The sequence below is a fragment of the Halictus rubicundus genome, unplaced genomic scaffold, assembly GCF_050948215.1.
Source record: "Halictus rubicundus isolate RS-2024b unplaced genomic scaffold, iyHalRubi1_principal scaffold0029, whole genome shotgun sequence".
In the NCBI taxonomy this organism is placed as follows: Eukaryota; Metazoa; Arthropoda; class Insecta; order Hymenoptera; family Halictidae; genus Halictus; species Halictus rubicundus.
In genome coordinates, this window is record NW_027488570.1 from 1,312,905 (window position 1) to 1,329,327 (window position 16,423).

At 46.6% G+C, this 16,423-nt stretch overlaps 1 protein-coding gene across 1 annotated transcript; it reads left to right on the top strand.

The window, feature by feature from the left end:
* The first annotated feature begins 11,544 nt into the window (after positions 1-11,544).
* Positions 11,545-12,921, top strand: LOC143363288 (uncharacterized). Its single transcript, XM_076803900.1, has one exon. The coding sequence runs from the start codon at positions 11,854-11,856 to the stop codon at positions 12,919-12,921; it is 1,068 nt and encodes a 355-aa protein (XP_076660015.1). The 5' UTR covers positions 11,545-11,853.
* The last annotated feature ends 3,502 nt before the right edge of the window (positions 12,922-16,423 follow it).

The window sequence follows — 16,423 nt, forward strand, 5'->3', positions numbered from 1 at the left end:
GGGAAGAGGTCTTTTACATATTTCTTTTAAAATATTACTTATCTCTTATTCCGCTTTTTCTTATCTTTCTATTCTTACTATTTGCTTGCACTAGTTATACTTTCTATTCTTTTTACCCTTTGTTTCTGTTTCTGCTTACTTCGCCTTTTTCTGTATCATTCTTTAATTTTTCTTTTCTAGCTGAATTTCTCTCGGGAAGGCGACTAGCTTTGTACTCTCTCGTGGCGTTCCCTACGCTGTAACTAGTACCTCGCGCTCCCGTTTTCCCTCCTTTCCTCCTTAATTACTGATATTTTTCCTTACTGTTTTTTACATACCCCTTTATTCTTTTCTTCTCTACCTATTGCACCTTTAAAAATTTATCTATTTTTTCATCAAAATTTTTCTCTCTATTTCGCCTTCTTTTCCTGTTTTTTATGATGCTAATCGCTTTCCCTTTGAGAAGTAATCCCCTGTACCGATTTTGGTGCCTTTCCGTGCCCGCAATAGTTGTTAAAATTATAACAATCTATTTGCTCTCTCGGTTCGATTTCGTTCCGCCATTTTATGCTGCTTCTTCGCTCGGGCGTTCGCTAGCCCCTACTTCTCCCGCAACCTGTCTTACGCTAATTTCCTTACGCCAGTTTCTCTAGTCTCGCTGGGAGCCCCTACCTATATGCATCCTTCCATACTCTGTACTTTCCTTTGCTCTTATCTAACTGCTATTTTAGATCTTTTAACATTCTTCAGATTCTAAGTTACTTTATTACAGTTTTCTCGTTGTATTCACTCAATATAATCTTTCTTACTTTTTTATTCTGTCTACTCTCTCTTCTTTCTACCTCTTCTATTCTCTTGTCTCGTGAGAGTTACTTTCTTTTTACTACATTTGTTACTTCACTAGCGACTATTAATACCAGTAAATACTAGTAAATACCTATATAACTATACGCATACCTGCATATATCCCTAGTTATACCTCCTTATATTCCCAGTTCATAACATTTTTGTCCTTCCTCTATCATTCTAATTGATTTTCTTTCTATTATTCTCTTACTTTTAATTTTTATATTACTCGCTTTCAACTACTTTATGCTGACTTCCTATTCTCTTTGCTTCTAACCCCCTTTTCTTTTCTACTACTCGACCTGTTTTCTTTCGCTTAATCCTACTTTATTTCTATATGTCGCCGCTTCTTCGTGCTCTGTCTAAATTCTTCTCTCTTCTTTCTTCCTTCTTCTTTGTTCTATTCATGTCAGTCTTCCCCGGTTCTGGGGGAAGGAAGGAAGCTTCGGTGAGGGGAGGGGCGGCCGCTGTGTGCCAAGGGGAGTTTATACGGCATCTCGGAGTGGCATTCCTGGATTCCGCTGTCCTCCCGGGAATGATCTTTTTCGGGTTCGATCCTCTCGTCTCACTCCTCTCGTTCAACAGCCTAGCCCGGCCCTGCAGAATCTGCTTCTCCTCAGGCTTCTCGTTCCCGCTTCCCTTTTCCTTTTCTTTTGCGCCTCTCCCTCTACCTCGTCCCCCTCCTCCTTCTCCAAGATCACTCTACGTCTGGAAGCGGGTCTACCAGCACGCGTTCGCGAAGTGTTCGGTCGGCGAAACACGGTACGCGATCGAGGGGTCAAACCGATCCGATAGAACAGACAAACCGACTGTTCTATCCTCGACGCGTAAGCGCCTCAAACCGAGGAGTCACAGGTGCAAACTGCGCCGTGGCATTGCCGACAGTTAAGACGCAGTTTGTGCTCTGCGGACGCGATCGCAAAATTGTCGTAAACTATCGCAAAATTATAAATCGTTTTTCGAAATCGTGGTACCGAGCGGACACTTCGTTATAGTCAAATTCGTGATTCTCGTTCGAAATGCCTATGACTGCTCCGGTAGGATTTGCACAGTCGCGATCATTCTGCCGCTATCTGTAAAGAATGTGTTCAGAGGCCACGTATCGTGCCGAAGAGCATAGTCCTTGGTAGCGTGGCGTGACCGACGGCTTAGTGTGCGTCTCCATCCATATCACTTATACGAGTATTCGGACGAGTGCATGGATGGTCTGACAAGTCCACAACCGTGAAGTGCGTAATACGCGGACGGATTGTTCAAACGAACTCACGATGTCCCTTCGGGTCGAATCGATACGACCGAACTCTGCACGATCGCTGATATTCTGCCGCTACCTACACGGAGATTGCTCGGAGGCCACGTACCGTGCCGAAGAGTAAACTTCTTGGTTGCGTGGAGTGCCAGTGGTTTTTATTGTGTGTCTCCAACCGGACCACTCGTACGTATTTGCGGCCGAGTGCACGGTTGGTTAGACAAGTCACGAACTCGCATATCGCGGAGCGCGATAAGATTGAAAATCGTTTAAATCGGTTCTTGAAAACCAGGAGTAGCGACAAAGCGAGGGAGCCGCGTGCGTCGTAACACGGTATACGCTGTGTGTTTACGTGTTACGAGAATTCGGTACGGATTACCGATACTCGGTATTCCACGCGTCATCACAACTGAATTTATTGCCCTGAACGTCGGGAAAGATCACGGGCCGTCCTGTATACAAACAGCTCTCCTGCGAGCACATTATATAAATAATTCTTCCAAGAATATACTGTCCTTTTACCAGAAATTTGTCTACAAAGCTTTATTCGTCTCGTCCAAACCTCGCCGCTTTCCAGTGCCTGGAGGCACAAACCCATCTCCTTCGCGAATTGACACGCGTAGGGAATTCGGGGTAGTAACCGGCCCCCGCGAGATCGTATAGATTACACTTGAGTAGCCGAGACAGAGATAGAATTAATTTAAATAAACGAGCATAGAGAATGTGCAGTTACAATACATGAGAATACTAGAATATAACAGAATGAACTAGAATATACTAGAATATACCAGACCATACTTGAATACATATGAATATACAAAAATATAACAGAATATACTACAATATACAAGAATATACCAGAATATACCAGAATATATAAGAATATAACAGTATATACTGGAAGATATAAGAATATACTACAATATACGAGTATATACAACGATATACAAGAATATACCAGAATTTACTAAAGTATACTGGACTATACTTGAATACATCTGAATATACTGTGACGTTGCAAATTTTGCGACGTCTCTTCGCGGCCCAATGCGATCTATCGCAAGGACCGGACTGCCGATTATCGCGCTAAACGGATGCTCCAAAGGTTAGGAAGCGCTCCCCGAGGAACTTCCGTATCGATCGTAGATCGACTTCCGACGAATTTCGCGCGCGCCGAGCATGGACGAGTTTCAGGGACGTGGTGGACGCACCCAACAAGTTTCCCGACTACATCGAAGGGCGCCTCGCTTCGTGGGACCGCCCGTCGACAAACCCATGGCCATTACGAGAAAAGTTATGTGCACATGCATTTGGAAAATGGACCCACTGCATACGGGTCAGACAACCCGGAGGCGACAACGCGAGACGAAGGCCTCTGTCGCACACCAGACATCCCCTTTCGCGGCCCTGCCGCCGCCTCATCCAGCCACTTGAAGTGGGGCCTCGGCGATGGTGGTGCACTCGTACCATGGGGAGATATCGGACCTCCCCCGGCCGCGAAACGCGGTCGTGATAATTTTTCGCGTATGGTCCGGGGCCCGAGGACCAATTGAGGACACGGTTCTGCATTCCAGGATTTCGCGTACGTAGCGCGCCCCATTATGAAAAGTTGGAACTAAGGCTTCGAGTAAGGGTAACGAGGACGCTCTCGTCGCTCTCTCTTGGTTAATTGTTTTAGCGAGTTGATTCGCGAGAGATTTTCGAGGGAGAACGACGCGTGCGTCCGACGTCGACCTCGCGAGCTAGCGTATTATTCGTCGTACGCGTCAACATCCTGTCTCGTTCTCCAGACTTCGCGTGCCGAGGCGTTCTACGCCTCGTGCAATTCGCTCACGCCTGAACAGTCCGCGTTTTGAGCTTTTCCGCAGTTTCCAGTCGGAATAGAATTCGGAAGTCTTCCTCGGAGGAGTCGCGGTCTTAGGGAATTGTAGTCGATCCCGTCTTTTTCGCGTTTCTCAAAGCGAATTCCGCCGTGCAGAAAATATCATATCACGTGCGTTCGACGTCGATCTCGCGCCCTCGCGGTCCCGCGAGCTCGCGTATCGTTAATCGAAAGCGTTAACCTCCATATCGTTTCGGGAACTATCGCGGCAGTGTATTTGTAATTGCGCCGTACATCTGCGTTCCGCCAAGTTCCGCCTCGGCGAATGTTTACCTCGTGCCCAAGTATCCCATGAGCGCGGCGATCTTTTATAGTATCTTTTAGACTAGCGACCACTACGCGCTGCGAAACCCACCTATTCGCTAACTTCGTATGAAGAGCGCGGGCTCACAGGTGCGGCCACGTGGCCGCGCATTTTGTACACCCTGACTTGTAATAAACAACTGGAGCCAATTCCGTAATTCGTTATCTAGCGGTACGCGATTCGCATCGCAAGATGTTAGAGTTGACCGCCTGCAGATGTTAGGGTGTAAGGTAATAGAACCTATCCTGACGTTTGCAGGATGGCAAAATTATTTTATTTGCCAAATGACTTTACGGGTGTAGAAAATTTAACTACCCCATCATAAACGTGGCCAGACGGGTACCGCTGAGGCCTGTCCGACCGCGCGGCACGCGCGGTCCCGACAAGCCCTTTTTCCAACATTTGGCGACCACCTTTGCCGGTGACCATAAACAATAGATGCGAAAGGTAATGCCTTTCCGAAGATTAGTATATAAAGGGAGGAAATCCACAAAACCCCTTCTTGCTCTCCTTGCCTATCGGTCTGGGTATTTTGTCTGTCGGTCTCTCTGTCTCCAATTATGAGTTTTCGACCGCCCGTTGTATTTTGAACACGCTAATAAAACAAAGTTCCTATTAAACTAACGCAGTTTTTGTGGTAACACAACCATAGTTATTTCGACTTGCGATATGCGGCATGCCGTGAGAGCTGTCCCCGTTATTCCCGTGTCCGAACATTGGACCTATCCGCGTCTGCCTTCTGTTTCGCGGTTCTGGAAGGCACGACTTCCGGCCCTCCGCTTCGCGCGAGGGCGAGAAGTCTTTTTGTTTCGCGTGGAACTTTTCCGGTGCCTTGCGATCGAGCAATTAGGCTCTCTTTTTCGATTCTGACTTTCGAGAACTCGTTTGTACCGGGAGGATCGCGTATTCACGGCCATACAAGGTCCGGCCTCAGCCCCCGTAGATTCCCGGAGTTGGACCCGTTCCCGTCTTCCTATGCGGCGATAAGGGCCAACGTTACAATACCAAAACATAACAGAATATACTAGAATATACAAGAATATGTAACGTTGCGTTTCGTTATGGAGGCGCTCTCGCTGGATGGTCGACCATACCAGTGTTCTTCGAGAGGGCAGAGAGGTAGAAATGGGCGGAATGCCAGGGTCTGTTGATAATACTATTTATTTAAACGTGGATTGCCAGCTGGACTTGCGGTGGTCCCCGGGTTGTCCCTATTGGTGGACTCGGGTTTCGCTGGCGGCTGAAGACAAAACGTCGGTGGACGACGTGGTATTATGAACAGAGCGACGGTAGAAAAAACTTACAACTAGCGCGATTCTTATACCTAGAGCTTATAACTAACCTCGCGGTGCGCAGGCGCAGAGCTGCCGCGGAACGGATGCGGAACAGACGCGGAACGGCCGCGGAACGGTCGCGGAACGCAAAATGGTGGGGCGGATAATGCACAGAGTGGAAAAAGAAATTACAAAAGGCATGGAGAAAAATCGCAAAGGGAAAAGGAAGAGTGGAAGATGGTGTAGAAAGATTCAAAGAAGAGAGGAAACAGTACAAGGAAATGTGGAAACGAAAGAAAAGAGAGCGGACAGAGGAAGAAGAAAAATGGATACAAGAAATCTGAGAACAGGGAGAGCCATGGAAATACATAAATAGAGAAAAAAGGAAAAAAGTGACGGTGAGAGATAAAATAACCATGGAACAATGGAGGAAACATTTCATGAAGGCCCTGGGGGAGCGAAGAGAGGCAGGGTTAGAGAAAACGTTACACAGGAAGACGAAGAAATACGTACAAAGGCGGAAGTGCTGGAGAAAATAAAGAGTTTGAAGAAAGGAAAATCGGAGGGTGTAGACCAGATAAAGAATGAGGCATGGATAGCAGGGAGAAGAAGGGCAGGAAAAAAACTAGGTGAGATTATCTGGAAGATATGGAAAGGAGAGGGATACATAGATGATTGGAGGGAGGGGATAGTAGTTCCCATCCACAAAAAAGGTGACACAGACACAGTGGAGAACTACAGAGGAGCGATCCTGACGATAACAACGTACAAAATTTACGCCATGGTGCTGAATGATAGGCTGATAAAAAGCTTAGAAGAAAGAAAAGGACTGGATGAGACACAATCGGGATTCAGGAAAAGGAGAAACAGAATGGATAACGTGGAAAAGGCTCAAGGAAAAGAGAGGAAACGTATGCATGGCTTGCGTCGATCTAAGAGCTACTTTTGCCTTGATGGATACAGGTGTACTTTGGAAAGCAATGGAAAAAAGAGATATAGAAGAGAAGATCGTAGAAAAGGTAAAAGAAATATAGAAGGAGACGAGATACAGAGTGAGGATAGGGGCAGAAGTGTCGGCGGCATTCTGGGTGGAGAAAGGAGTGAGACAGGGGTGCCCGATGAGCCCGAAAGGCAAGACGGAGGTGTGGTAATAGGGAGAGAAATAATCTGGTCACTAGGATATGCTGATGACATAGTGCTGCTGTCGGACGACGAGAGGGGTTGGAAGAGATGATAAAGAGGACAAGCAGGTACTTCGAGAAGAAAAAATTACAGGTGAATAGTGAGAAAACAAAAATAATGATATGTAACAACGAAAAAGGAAGAAGGAAGAGTGAGATCTGGAAATGGGGAGGTAAGGGTGTGAGGTAAGGAGGTATGGAGGAGAAAAATAGTGAAACGGCACATATAAAAGAATGCGTAGGAAAGGCCAGGAAAGTAATGTTAGGATTATGGGGGATAGGAGAATGGAAATTCAAAGCAGATGTGACGTGGAGGTTGAAGCTATTCGAAGTAATGGTAAAAGGAATACCACTGTATGGCGCGGAGATATGGGGTTGGAAAGAAAGGGAGGAGATGGAGAGACAACAAGAGAGATACTTGAGACAACAACACCAGTCTATAGCTATATCTTGATTTTCGCCAGGACACGGGTAGCCGGTCCAAGGACACGAACTTTCTCCAAGGGGCACGTACAGGAAAGCGACATCCCCACACCAGAAGTTTCCTTGTTTGAAGGAAATTTCTGGAGGCACGGGGGATAGATATAAGCGCGGATTCTGACGGATGACAGGATCAGTTGTTGTCTGTTGTTGGTAGTCATCTGTCCGCGCATAGCACGTTCCGTATCGTCGGCAATTTGTTTCATCGTTATTTCGTTTCTTTTGTTATTGTTACGTTGTTGAGTTTGTTTTGTTAATAAATTGTTATTGTAGTAAAAGGGTGAATCTTACTTAATACACGAACACCTAAACTACCAAACAAGAATATAACATAATATAGAAGCATATTCCAGAATGCAACAGAATATACAAGAATATACGAGAATATACACGAAAATACACGAAAATATCAGAATATACCGGAATATACTAAAATATACCAGAGTATACTAGAATATAGAATAATATACCACAATATACTAGAATATACCAGAATATACCATACTATAACAGAATATACTAGAATATACCAGCATATACTAGAATATACAAGAATGTACTAGAATGTACCAGACTATACTTGAATAAACATGAACATACTATGTTTGGCGTCGACCGACGGTCGGAATGCCTGGGGGCCGGGACCACTCAGAAATGAGCGCGCGAGGAGGCACGGAGAAAACGGGAGAGTCGAACTCTGGTCCTTTCGGTTAAAATGCACTTTATTCACTCGATAAAGACCGGAGTCTCTGCTATAAATCGCGCCGGAAATCTTGAGCGGCACCTTGACGAGGGCCGCCGCGATCGGAAAATCTTCAACGCGAGCGTCGAAAAATCTTGTCGCGAGCAGAGTCGCGCAACGCGACGCGGAAATATCGGCTGGCCGAAGAACAAAATATTAAAGTCGCGAGAGGATAGAATTTGAATGAAGCTGATAGATACTGAATTTGACTCGAGCGAGAACTGAGAAAGAAGAGAGCTCCTCCGCCAGGGGAGAGCCTTAAATGTTCTTCGACCGGCAGACGTGTACGCTATCAGTTTTGATCGATCGTATGATACCGGTAAACAACTTGGTCGAAATTCGAATAGAGGAGGTTTACCGGCACTGAGCTCTGACAAATATTATGCGACCTCGCCCAACGATAACGAGCGAACACTCGACGGTTGCCGTAACGGTTGGCAGAACATACTAGAATATAACAGAATATATTAGAAAATAACAGAATATACTATATATACCGTTCCGTTCTGAACGGAATTTCAAAAATGCCCTTTTCTAGCATTCATCGAAATAGCTTAGGTAGACTCTTTCAATAAAACCCAGCTACAATTTCGAATAATCGTTTTAGTTCAGCATTACGCCCCATTCTTCAAATGGATGTTGCCCCCTTAATAACATCAGGTTTTATTATGCAGAAAATTAAATTATCCAAGTCAATGTCGTCGAACCGACCGGTAATAATACAAATAGTACTCGTGCGCTCAATGGGACACCGGGCCTCTGCTCTGCGACCCAAGGTTTATGACGGACCGCCTATTCACGTCCACTTCGGTCGTCAGCTCGGGGTACCTGTTGTACCAACATTTGTTTTTTTTTCGCATCTCTCGCACCATCTGCCCACTAGCCAATCAGCCCCTAATCATTCATGTCCAAAAGTATATAAAGGTCAGACATCATATAATTTGGTCAGTTAGCTCAGTCCTATCGACAGGTAACTCTCCGCTCGTCAACTCCATCTTTCTGTCTCGGCCTTTCGACTTTCGTATCGATCCGCCGCTTAAAACAATTTGCGAGATACACTGAATCAATTGCCATGTATTTTCGTGATTAGTGTGAAATAAACGCTTCAAATAAAAAATAGCTGTCCTTCATTAATTTGACGCACAGCGGTACCCTAATATCGTCAACGCGTAACCAGCCTTACAACCCGGTTAAATTCCAAGGAGTCGCGATATTTCGGTATCACTAGCACAGCGAGCCAGCTAACATATACCAGACTATAACAGAATATACCACTCTGTACTTGAATACACCTTAAAATACCGGTATATAACAAAATATACTAGAATACTACAGAATATAAGAGAATATACGAGACTATACCAGAATATTCTAGAATAGACCAGAAATTCACGGATATGCTAGAATATACTAGTAGGTAGCATAGGCGAGTTCTAACTCAATATGCGAGGGGGGTCATTCTCTTGCGGGGCGATGGGAGGGATCGCCCGGCCGCCGCCGAGGTATCACCTTGCGGTTTTTGTTACCAGGATGGCGTTTCTTATCGCTGCATCGGGATTTCGGATTTCTGCTGAAGTAGCTCATTATCGTTGCAGTCGTATTCTGCAATGTGATTTGGCCTTGAAGGTTGCGATATATTTCGCGGGAGATAGAGAAAGAGGTTGTTTCTCTCTCTCTCTCTCTCGCTCTTGCGTCTTCTCGCCGCGCGACCATTTATTCGCTCTTGCTGCGCGGCCATTTTTTATTATACTTCGCGGGAGATAGAGAGGTTGTTTCTCTCTCTCGCTCTTGCGTCTTCTCGCCGTGCGGCCATTTATTCGCTCTTGCCGCGCGGCCATCTTTTTATTATATTTCGCGGGAGAAGGCTGTTTCTCTCTCGCTCTCGCGGTTTCATTTCGCGAGATCGCTGCATTTTGGCGAGACGGCGTCTTTTCTCATAGAACCGTATACTTTTGTCAGTTGCGATCGCGTTAACGGTTTTTTCATTATCACGTCTACACCTCGTATTCGCGAAATATGAATTCTCTTGGGCGAGTTGGCATGCAGTTTTTCATTATCGCGTCTACATCACGTCAAAGGTTTTTTATTCCACATCCTTCGATAAATTTTATCGCCCTAGACGCCTTTAAATAGGAGGCGATTCGCCGCTACGCGCATTTCTGAATACGGGACGTAGACGCGAAATAGGAGTTGTCTCGGGCGAATTGATATGCAGTTTGCGAAGGTACCCTCCTTACAAGCTTTTACCGTTCAAAGTTATTCGAGCGTGATATTCGAAATTACTCCGAGATCGACTACTACTACGGTAACAACAACGACGAGGAAAAATGCTAGTTTTATCCTTAAAAAACTTGGCTTGGGTTCACGTTTTAAATTTGTATTTGAACGGTAGTTTCTCCGACGACGAGCATCAGAAAACGTTGATAGAACATTTAATGTGAATCGACACGACGAGTCGCATATGTTTTTTCTACACGAAAAGATTCAGCCAAGTCGTGGCGCGCTGGCCCGCAATCAATTCACCGTCAGCGATATTGGATATCCTCGAAACGGACGAACAGCGCATCGTGGTGCCGGTTGGATGCGAAGTATAATCATATTTCTGAGAACTGGAAATTTAGCGGATGAGGTAAAATTAAAGCTTGAAAAATTGTTTCGTTACAACAAAAATGGAGGGGAACAAAATGATTCGGATTTTAAAAAATACATTAAAGTGCCTGACACGCATGTCAATGGCTATTAAAACTATCAACGAGTATCGCGAATGGTGTGGATCGTATATGGAATGTTTGCAATACTGTACGAGATATTTGGCTTGCGCGAAGGACGACCTGCCGGTGGGTGTGAAATTTAGTTTAACATCGATAATGTGCCGTATGAAAAGAACGGGCACCATTCGTCATCTACGCCGATTTGAAATGTCTGCTAGAGAAACAGGAAGGACAGAGCCGCGGGGCGTGCACGCAGTATCAACATCACCATGCGTTCAGCATAGGTTATTGCGTGCATTGCCGATACGATGCTTCTTTGAGCGAGTATCAGGCTTGTTCCAGAGAAGAGGGATGCTCGACATGGTTCGCGACAAAGTTGTACGAGTTAAGTTGTAAATTACAGCCGATACTCGATAAAAACGTGCCGATGAATGCGTTAACCGAAGCAGAAAAATTAGATTTTCTTACGGCCACGCGCTGCCACGTGTGCGAAAGACCGTTCAACGACTCCGACGAAAAAGTGCGCGATCATTGTCATATCACGGGCGCGTATCGCGGTCCGGCGCATAATGTTTGCAATTTGAATTACCAATCTTCGTACGTGATACCGGTGGTTTTTCACAATTTGTCTGGTTACGACGCGCATTTTATCATCAAAGATTTGGCAAACGCGTTTAAGGGGAAGATGGACGTGTTACCGTTGACGAAAGAGCGGTACATCTCGTTCACGAAACACGTTCACGTCGAGAACGAGGAGGGGATAAAAAGAGATTACAGGAAGTTGATGAAGTTTCGATTCATCGATTCATTCAAATTCCTGAATTCTAGTCTGGACAAGTTATCATCGTATTTGGGCAAGAGTAAATTGCGCGTCGTATCTTTTAACCAGAAAAGGTGTTTTTCCGTACGACTATTTAACGTCGTACGATAAACTAAAAGAAGAGCGATTGCCTCCGCGCGAAGCATTTTATAATCGGCTATGCGCCAGCGAGATATCCGACACCGATTATCTTCACGCGAATACGGTTTGGTCGCGTTTCGTTATAAAGACGTTAGGACAGTACAGCGATTTGTATTTGAAATTGGACGTACTGTTGCTGGCGGATGTTTTTGAAAATTTCCGCGAAGACTGTCTCGAGAACTATAAACTCGATCCGGCGCATTATTACACGCTCCCCGGTTTCGCGTGGGACGTGATTCTAAAAATGACAAAGATCGAACTGGAGCTGTTCACCGACGTGGACATGCTATTGTTCGTGGAGTGTGGAATACGCGGCGGACTGAGTCAATGTTCTCACAGGTATGCGCGCACCAATAACAAGTATTTACCAACAACGTACGATTCGAGCGAACCGTCCACCTATCTAATGTATTTCGACGTTAATAATTTGTATGGTTGGGCCATGTCACAACCTCTACCGCACAGCGGTTTTCGCTGGGTGGACGATCAGACGCGTATAGATAATTTTAGCATCGAATCTATTCCAATCGACAGTCCCGTAGGCTACATTTTGGAGGTGAATTTGGAGTATCCGCGCGAAATTCATGACGCTCACGCGGATCTTACGTTTTGTCCGAGTCATGACACAGCGACGGCCGGCTCGAGCCAAAGGAAGTTGTTGGCAACGCTTCGCGATAAGGAGCGATATGTTCTGCATTATCGATATCTGCAACAAAGTTTGAAACACGGTTTGAAATTGAGGAAAATTTACCGAATTCTAGAGTTTCGGCAGTCGCGATGGCTGTGCAGCTACATCGATTTGAACACAAAATTGCGTGCCAACGCGAGCAACGATTTTTCGAAAAATTTGTTCAAACTAATGAATAACGCGGTGTTTGGAAAGACTATGGAGAACGTTCGAAATCACGCGAGCGTGAAATTACTCTCTCGATGGGAGGGTCGACACGGTGTCGAGCGATTGATAGCTAGGCCGAATTTTCACAGTTGCACGGTGTTCTCGGAGGATTTCGTTGCGATTCAGTTGAGAAAAACGCTTATTAAATTTTATAAACCTGTCTACATAGGCATGTTCGTATTGGATATATCTAAATGCCATTTGTACGACTTTCATTACGGTTATATGTACCCAAATTTAAAAGAAAACTGCAAGATTTTATACACGGACACGGACAGTTTGATATACGAGATCGTTTGCGACGATGCGTACGAACTGTTGAAACGCGATATCAATCGATACGACACAAGCAATTATGCCGAGAAGAACGCGTACGGCGTTCCGATCGCGAACAAAAAGATTATTTTTATTCGATAAATACATGTAAAGAAAGTGTACTCTCTTTAATCCGAATTACGCGCACTAATCACTCAGCGCGCTTTGTAAGGAGGAGTGAAAACTAGAGAGATAGAGAACACGTGCATAAGTTGCTTTACAGGAGCGAATATAAAAGATAAAATACAATAGAGAGAATAGACCCATATTGTCGTTCCTCTATTTTCAGGTAAAACCATGCTGTAAATATTGTAAATAGCGAACATAAGGTATAATAATCAAATAAAAACTCTATTTTCAGAGTAACATATATTGGTCTATTTCCTTATATCAACTGGCGATATAACTTCCTTATAGAACGACAATATCGTCTCAATACTACAAAGATGGCTAAGCTGCAGTTTAATTTCGAAGTTGTAGCCTCACCAGAGGATACCAAGTCAAACGTGATAAAAATAACCTCCATCACAACAAGCAACGGAGAACAGTATTCTATACCAACAGAATATCAAAATGTGAAGTATCACACAGAAATCAAGAAAACAGAGGTATTTAATAGATTTAAAAGTACTGCTAAAAGAGGCACGCAAAAGAAATTATGGATAATACTACAAGATGAGTTAAAAACCCGTATATGGATGAAATAGGGAATCCCCAATTTAAAGACGCATACTTAGATGTAATAAACGATAATCCTGCAAACATAAATGGACTGTTAGAACAATTATTAGAAAACAGACAACAAGATAGAAGTAGCAAGCTTAATCTAAAAAACATTTCAGAAAAATTTATTTTAGAAAAATTTAATGGAAGACAAATAAATACAACCCAATGAATAGATACATTTGAAATGGAATGCGAAAGATTTGAGATCATTGATGATAATACAAAAATTGAGATTTTGAGACTATTCTTAGATAAAGCTTGTATGGACTGGCATTATACAACTCAAACGGAATTAAGAATAAATAATAATTGGCAAGACTGGAAAGAAAAATTTCTGAAAACTTTTGCAGACAGAGGGTGGAATTCGTCCATATATGCGTTGGCCTACAAGTATTATGAAGGTTCATTGACAGAATATGCGATAAGAAAAGAAAGATTACTAATAAACATGGACCCAAATATGGAGAAAAAGACAATAATAGCACTGATAGCAATGGGCCTGCCGGAATGGATAAGAAATAAAATAGATAAAGAAGAATGTGTAGATTCGACAACATTAATAAATGAAGTAAGAAAACATGAAAGTACGACGAATAAGAAAATAATAAGTAAAAAAAATGATAATAAATACAACTATAAATATAAAAATGAAGATAAGAAACCATGTCAAATATGTGAGAAAATGGGAAAACCAAACAGATTTCATCCTGAAGAAAAATGTTGGTTCAGGAATAAAGAACTAGAAAAAGAAAAGACAAGAATAGTTGGAACAAACGAAGGGATAGATGCAGATTCCGCCCCTGGGCGTCCCCGGTCGCGGACAGGCTAGACCCGGAATTCCTGGGGCACGTCGTTGTCACCTTCTTCCCCCTGAGTGATGGGGTGGAGGGGAGGTGGGAACGCGCCGCGGATCCGACCATGGGATGGTCGGACAAGTTCCGGGTCACTGAGTGGGAGCTGTACCGGGCCGTCCGGGAGCTCCGGGCTAGGGGCAAGAAGGCCCCTGGCCCAGATGGGGTTCCCGGTGGTGTAATGGCCTTAGCTCTGGAGGTCCTCGCCCCGGCGTTCAGGAGCGTCATGGACGCGAGCCTGCGCCGGGGAGTCTTCCCCGATGTGTGGAAAAAGGCGTGCCTGGTTCTCCTCCAAAAGGAGGGGAAACCCGCAGAGTCTCCCTCTGCGTACCGGCCGGTGTGTTTACTCGACGAGGCGGGCAAGCTGTTCGAAAGAATAATTGCCGCCCGCCTCGTCGAGCATCTGTCGCGGGGCGCTCTACAATAGACGCCCTGGAGCGCCTGCGCCTCCTCCGGGAACGGGCTGTCGCTCGGGGCAGGGTGTTGATAGCCGTGTGGTTGGATATATCTAACGCCTTCAACGCCCTGCCCTGGAAGGAGATAGTGGGGCCGATGGACTATTTCCAGGTGCCCCCTTATCTCCGGGAGGTGGTCGGCGACTACCTCCGCGGCAGAGAGGTGGCTTACACCGGCCGGTATAGCATTGTGCACACGAGGGAGACGCACCGCGGCGTTCCACAGGGGTCGGTCCTCGGACCGCTCCTGTGGAACTTGGCGTACGACGCGGTGCTGCGGGTTGTCCTCCCCCAGGATACGGGTGTCATCTGCTATGCAGATGACACCCTGGTTTATGCCGAGGGGGAGGACTGGAGGAGAACCAGGCACCTGGGTGAGGCTGCCCTGGACTGCGTGGTCGGGCGAATCCGGAGAATGGGGTTGACCGTGGCCGCCACAAAAACCGAGGCGATATGGTTATATTCGCCTTGGGTGTGGCGGCTACCCCGAGGTCAGGACCTCCGGATTCGTGTCGCTGAGACCTCCGTCGCGATCGGGCCCAGGATGAGGTACCTGGGCCTGGTCATAGACGGCCGCTGGCGATTTGATGGACACTTCGAGCTCCTCGCCCCTCGACTAGAGAGGACGGCAGCCGCATTGGCGCGGCTGCTGCCGAATGTCGGGGGGCCGGATTTGAAAGTACGCCGCCTCTATGTGGAGGTGGTGCGGTCTATAGCCCTGTATGGGGCCCCTGTATGGCACCGCTCGCTCGAGGCCAGCACGCCCAGCCGCAAGCTCTTTGAAAGAGTGCGGCGGCGGCTGGCCTTGCGGGTCATACGGGAGTACCGCACCATCTCCACCGAGGCGGCGGGACTCCTCGCCGTGATTCCACCCTTCACTGTGGTGGCGGCGGAGCGGGCGAAATTATACCAGATCGCCCACTCCTTCTGCCGCCCGCCGGGGGTGGAACTCACGCGCGAGGAGGAGTTGGAGCTCGAGGGCCAGAATCGCCAGGCCGGGACGGAAAGTTTTTCGGAGTAGAGGGCTCTGCTAACGCCCTCCACACGTCCGATTGTCCGGGCCCTCCTGCCCATATTTTATATATGGTGCAGGAGGCGGGGAAGGTTGACCTTCCGCCTCACGCAGGTGCTCTCCGGCCACGGTTGCTTCGGAGAGTACCTGCACAGAATGGGGCGGGAGCCGACTGCGCAGTGCCACCACTGCGGCGAAGATGTGGACACGGCGCGGCATACTCTGGAGGAGTGCCCAGTTTGGGCTGAGCCGCGCCGTGTCCTTAGAGCCGCGGTGGAAGGGTGGGACCTCTCGCTGTCGACCGTGGTCGACCACATGGTCGACGGCGTGAGGTCGTGGAAGGCGGTGGCCTCCTTCTGCGATGATGTTATTAAGCAGGAGGCCGCCGAGCGGGCCCGGGAGAGAGACCCGGGCTACGCGAGGAGTATTTGGGCGCGGGGGCGACCCCCGCGCCGACGTGTGCCCCCCAGGAGGGAGGCGGCGACGACAGGGAGGGCGCGGGGGTCTCCCCCGCGTCAACGTGTGCCCCCGGTGGCGGGGGGCGGAGTTGGGTTGGCGCG

Coding starts and splice junctions, on each gene's coding strand:
- LOC143363288 (XM_076803900.1), top strand. CDS start 11,854: ATGACAAAGATCGAACTGGAGCTGTTCACCGACGTGGACATGCTATTG.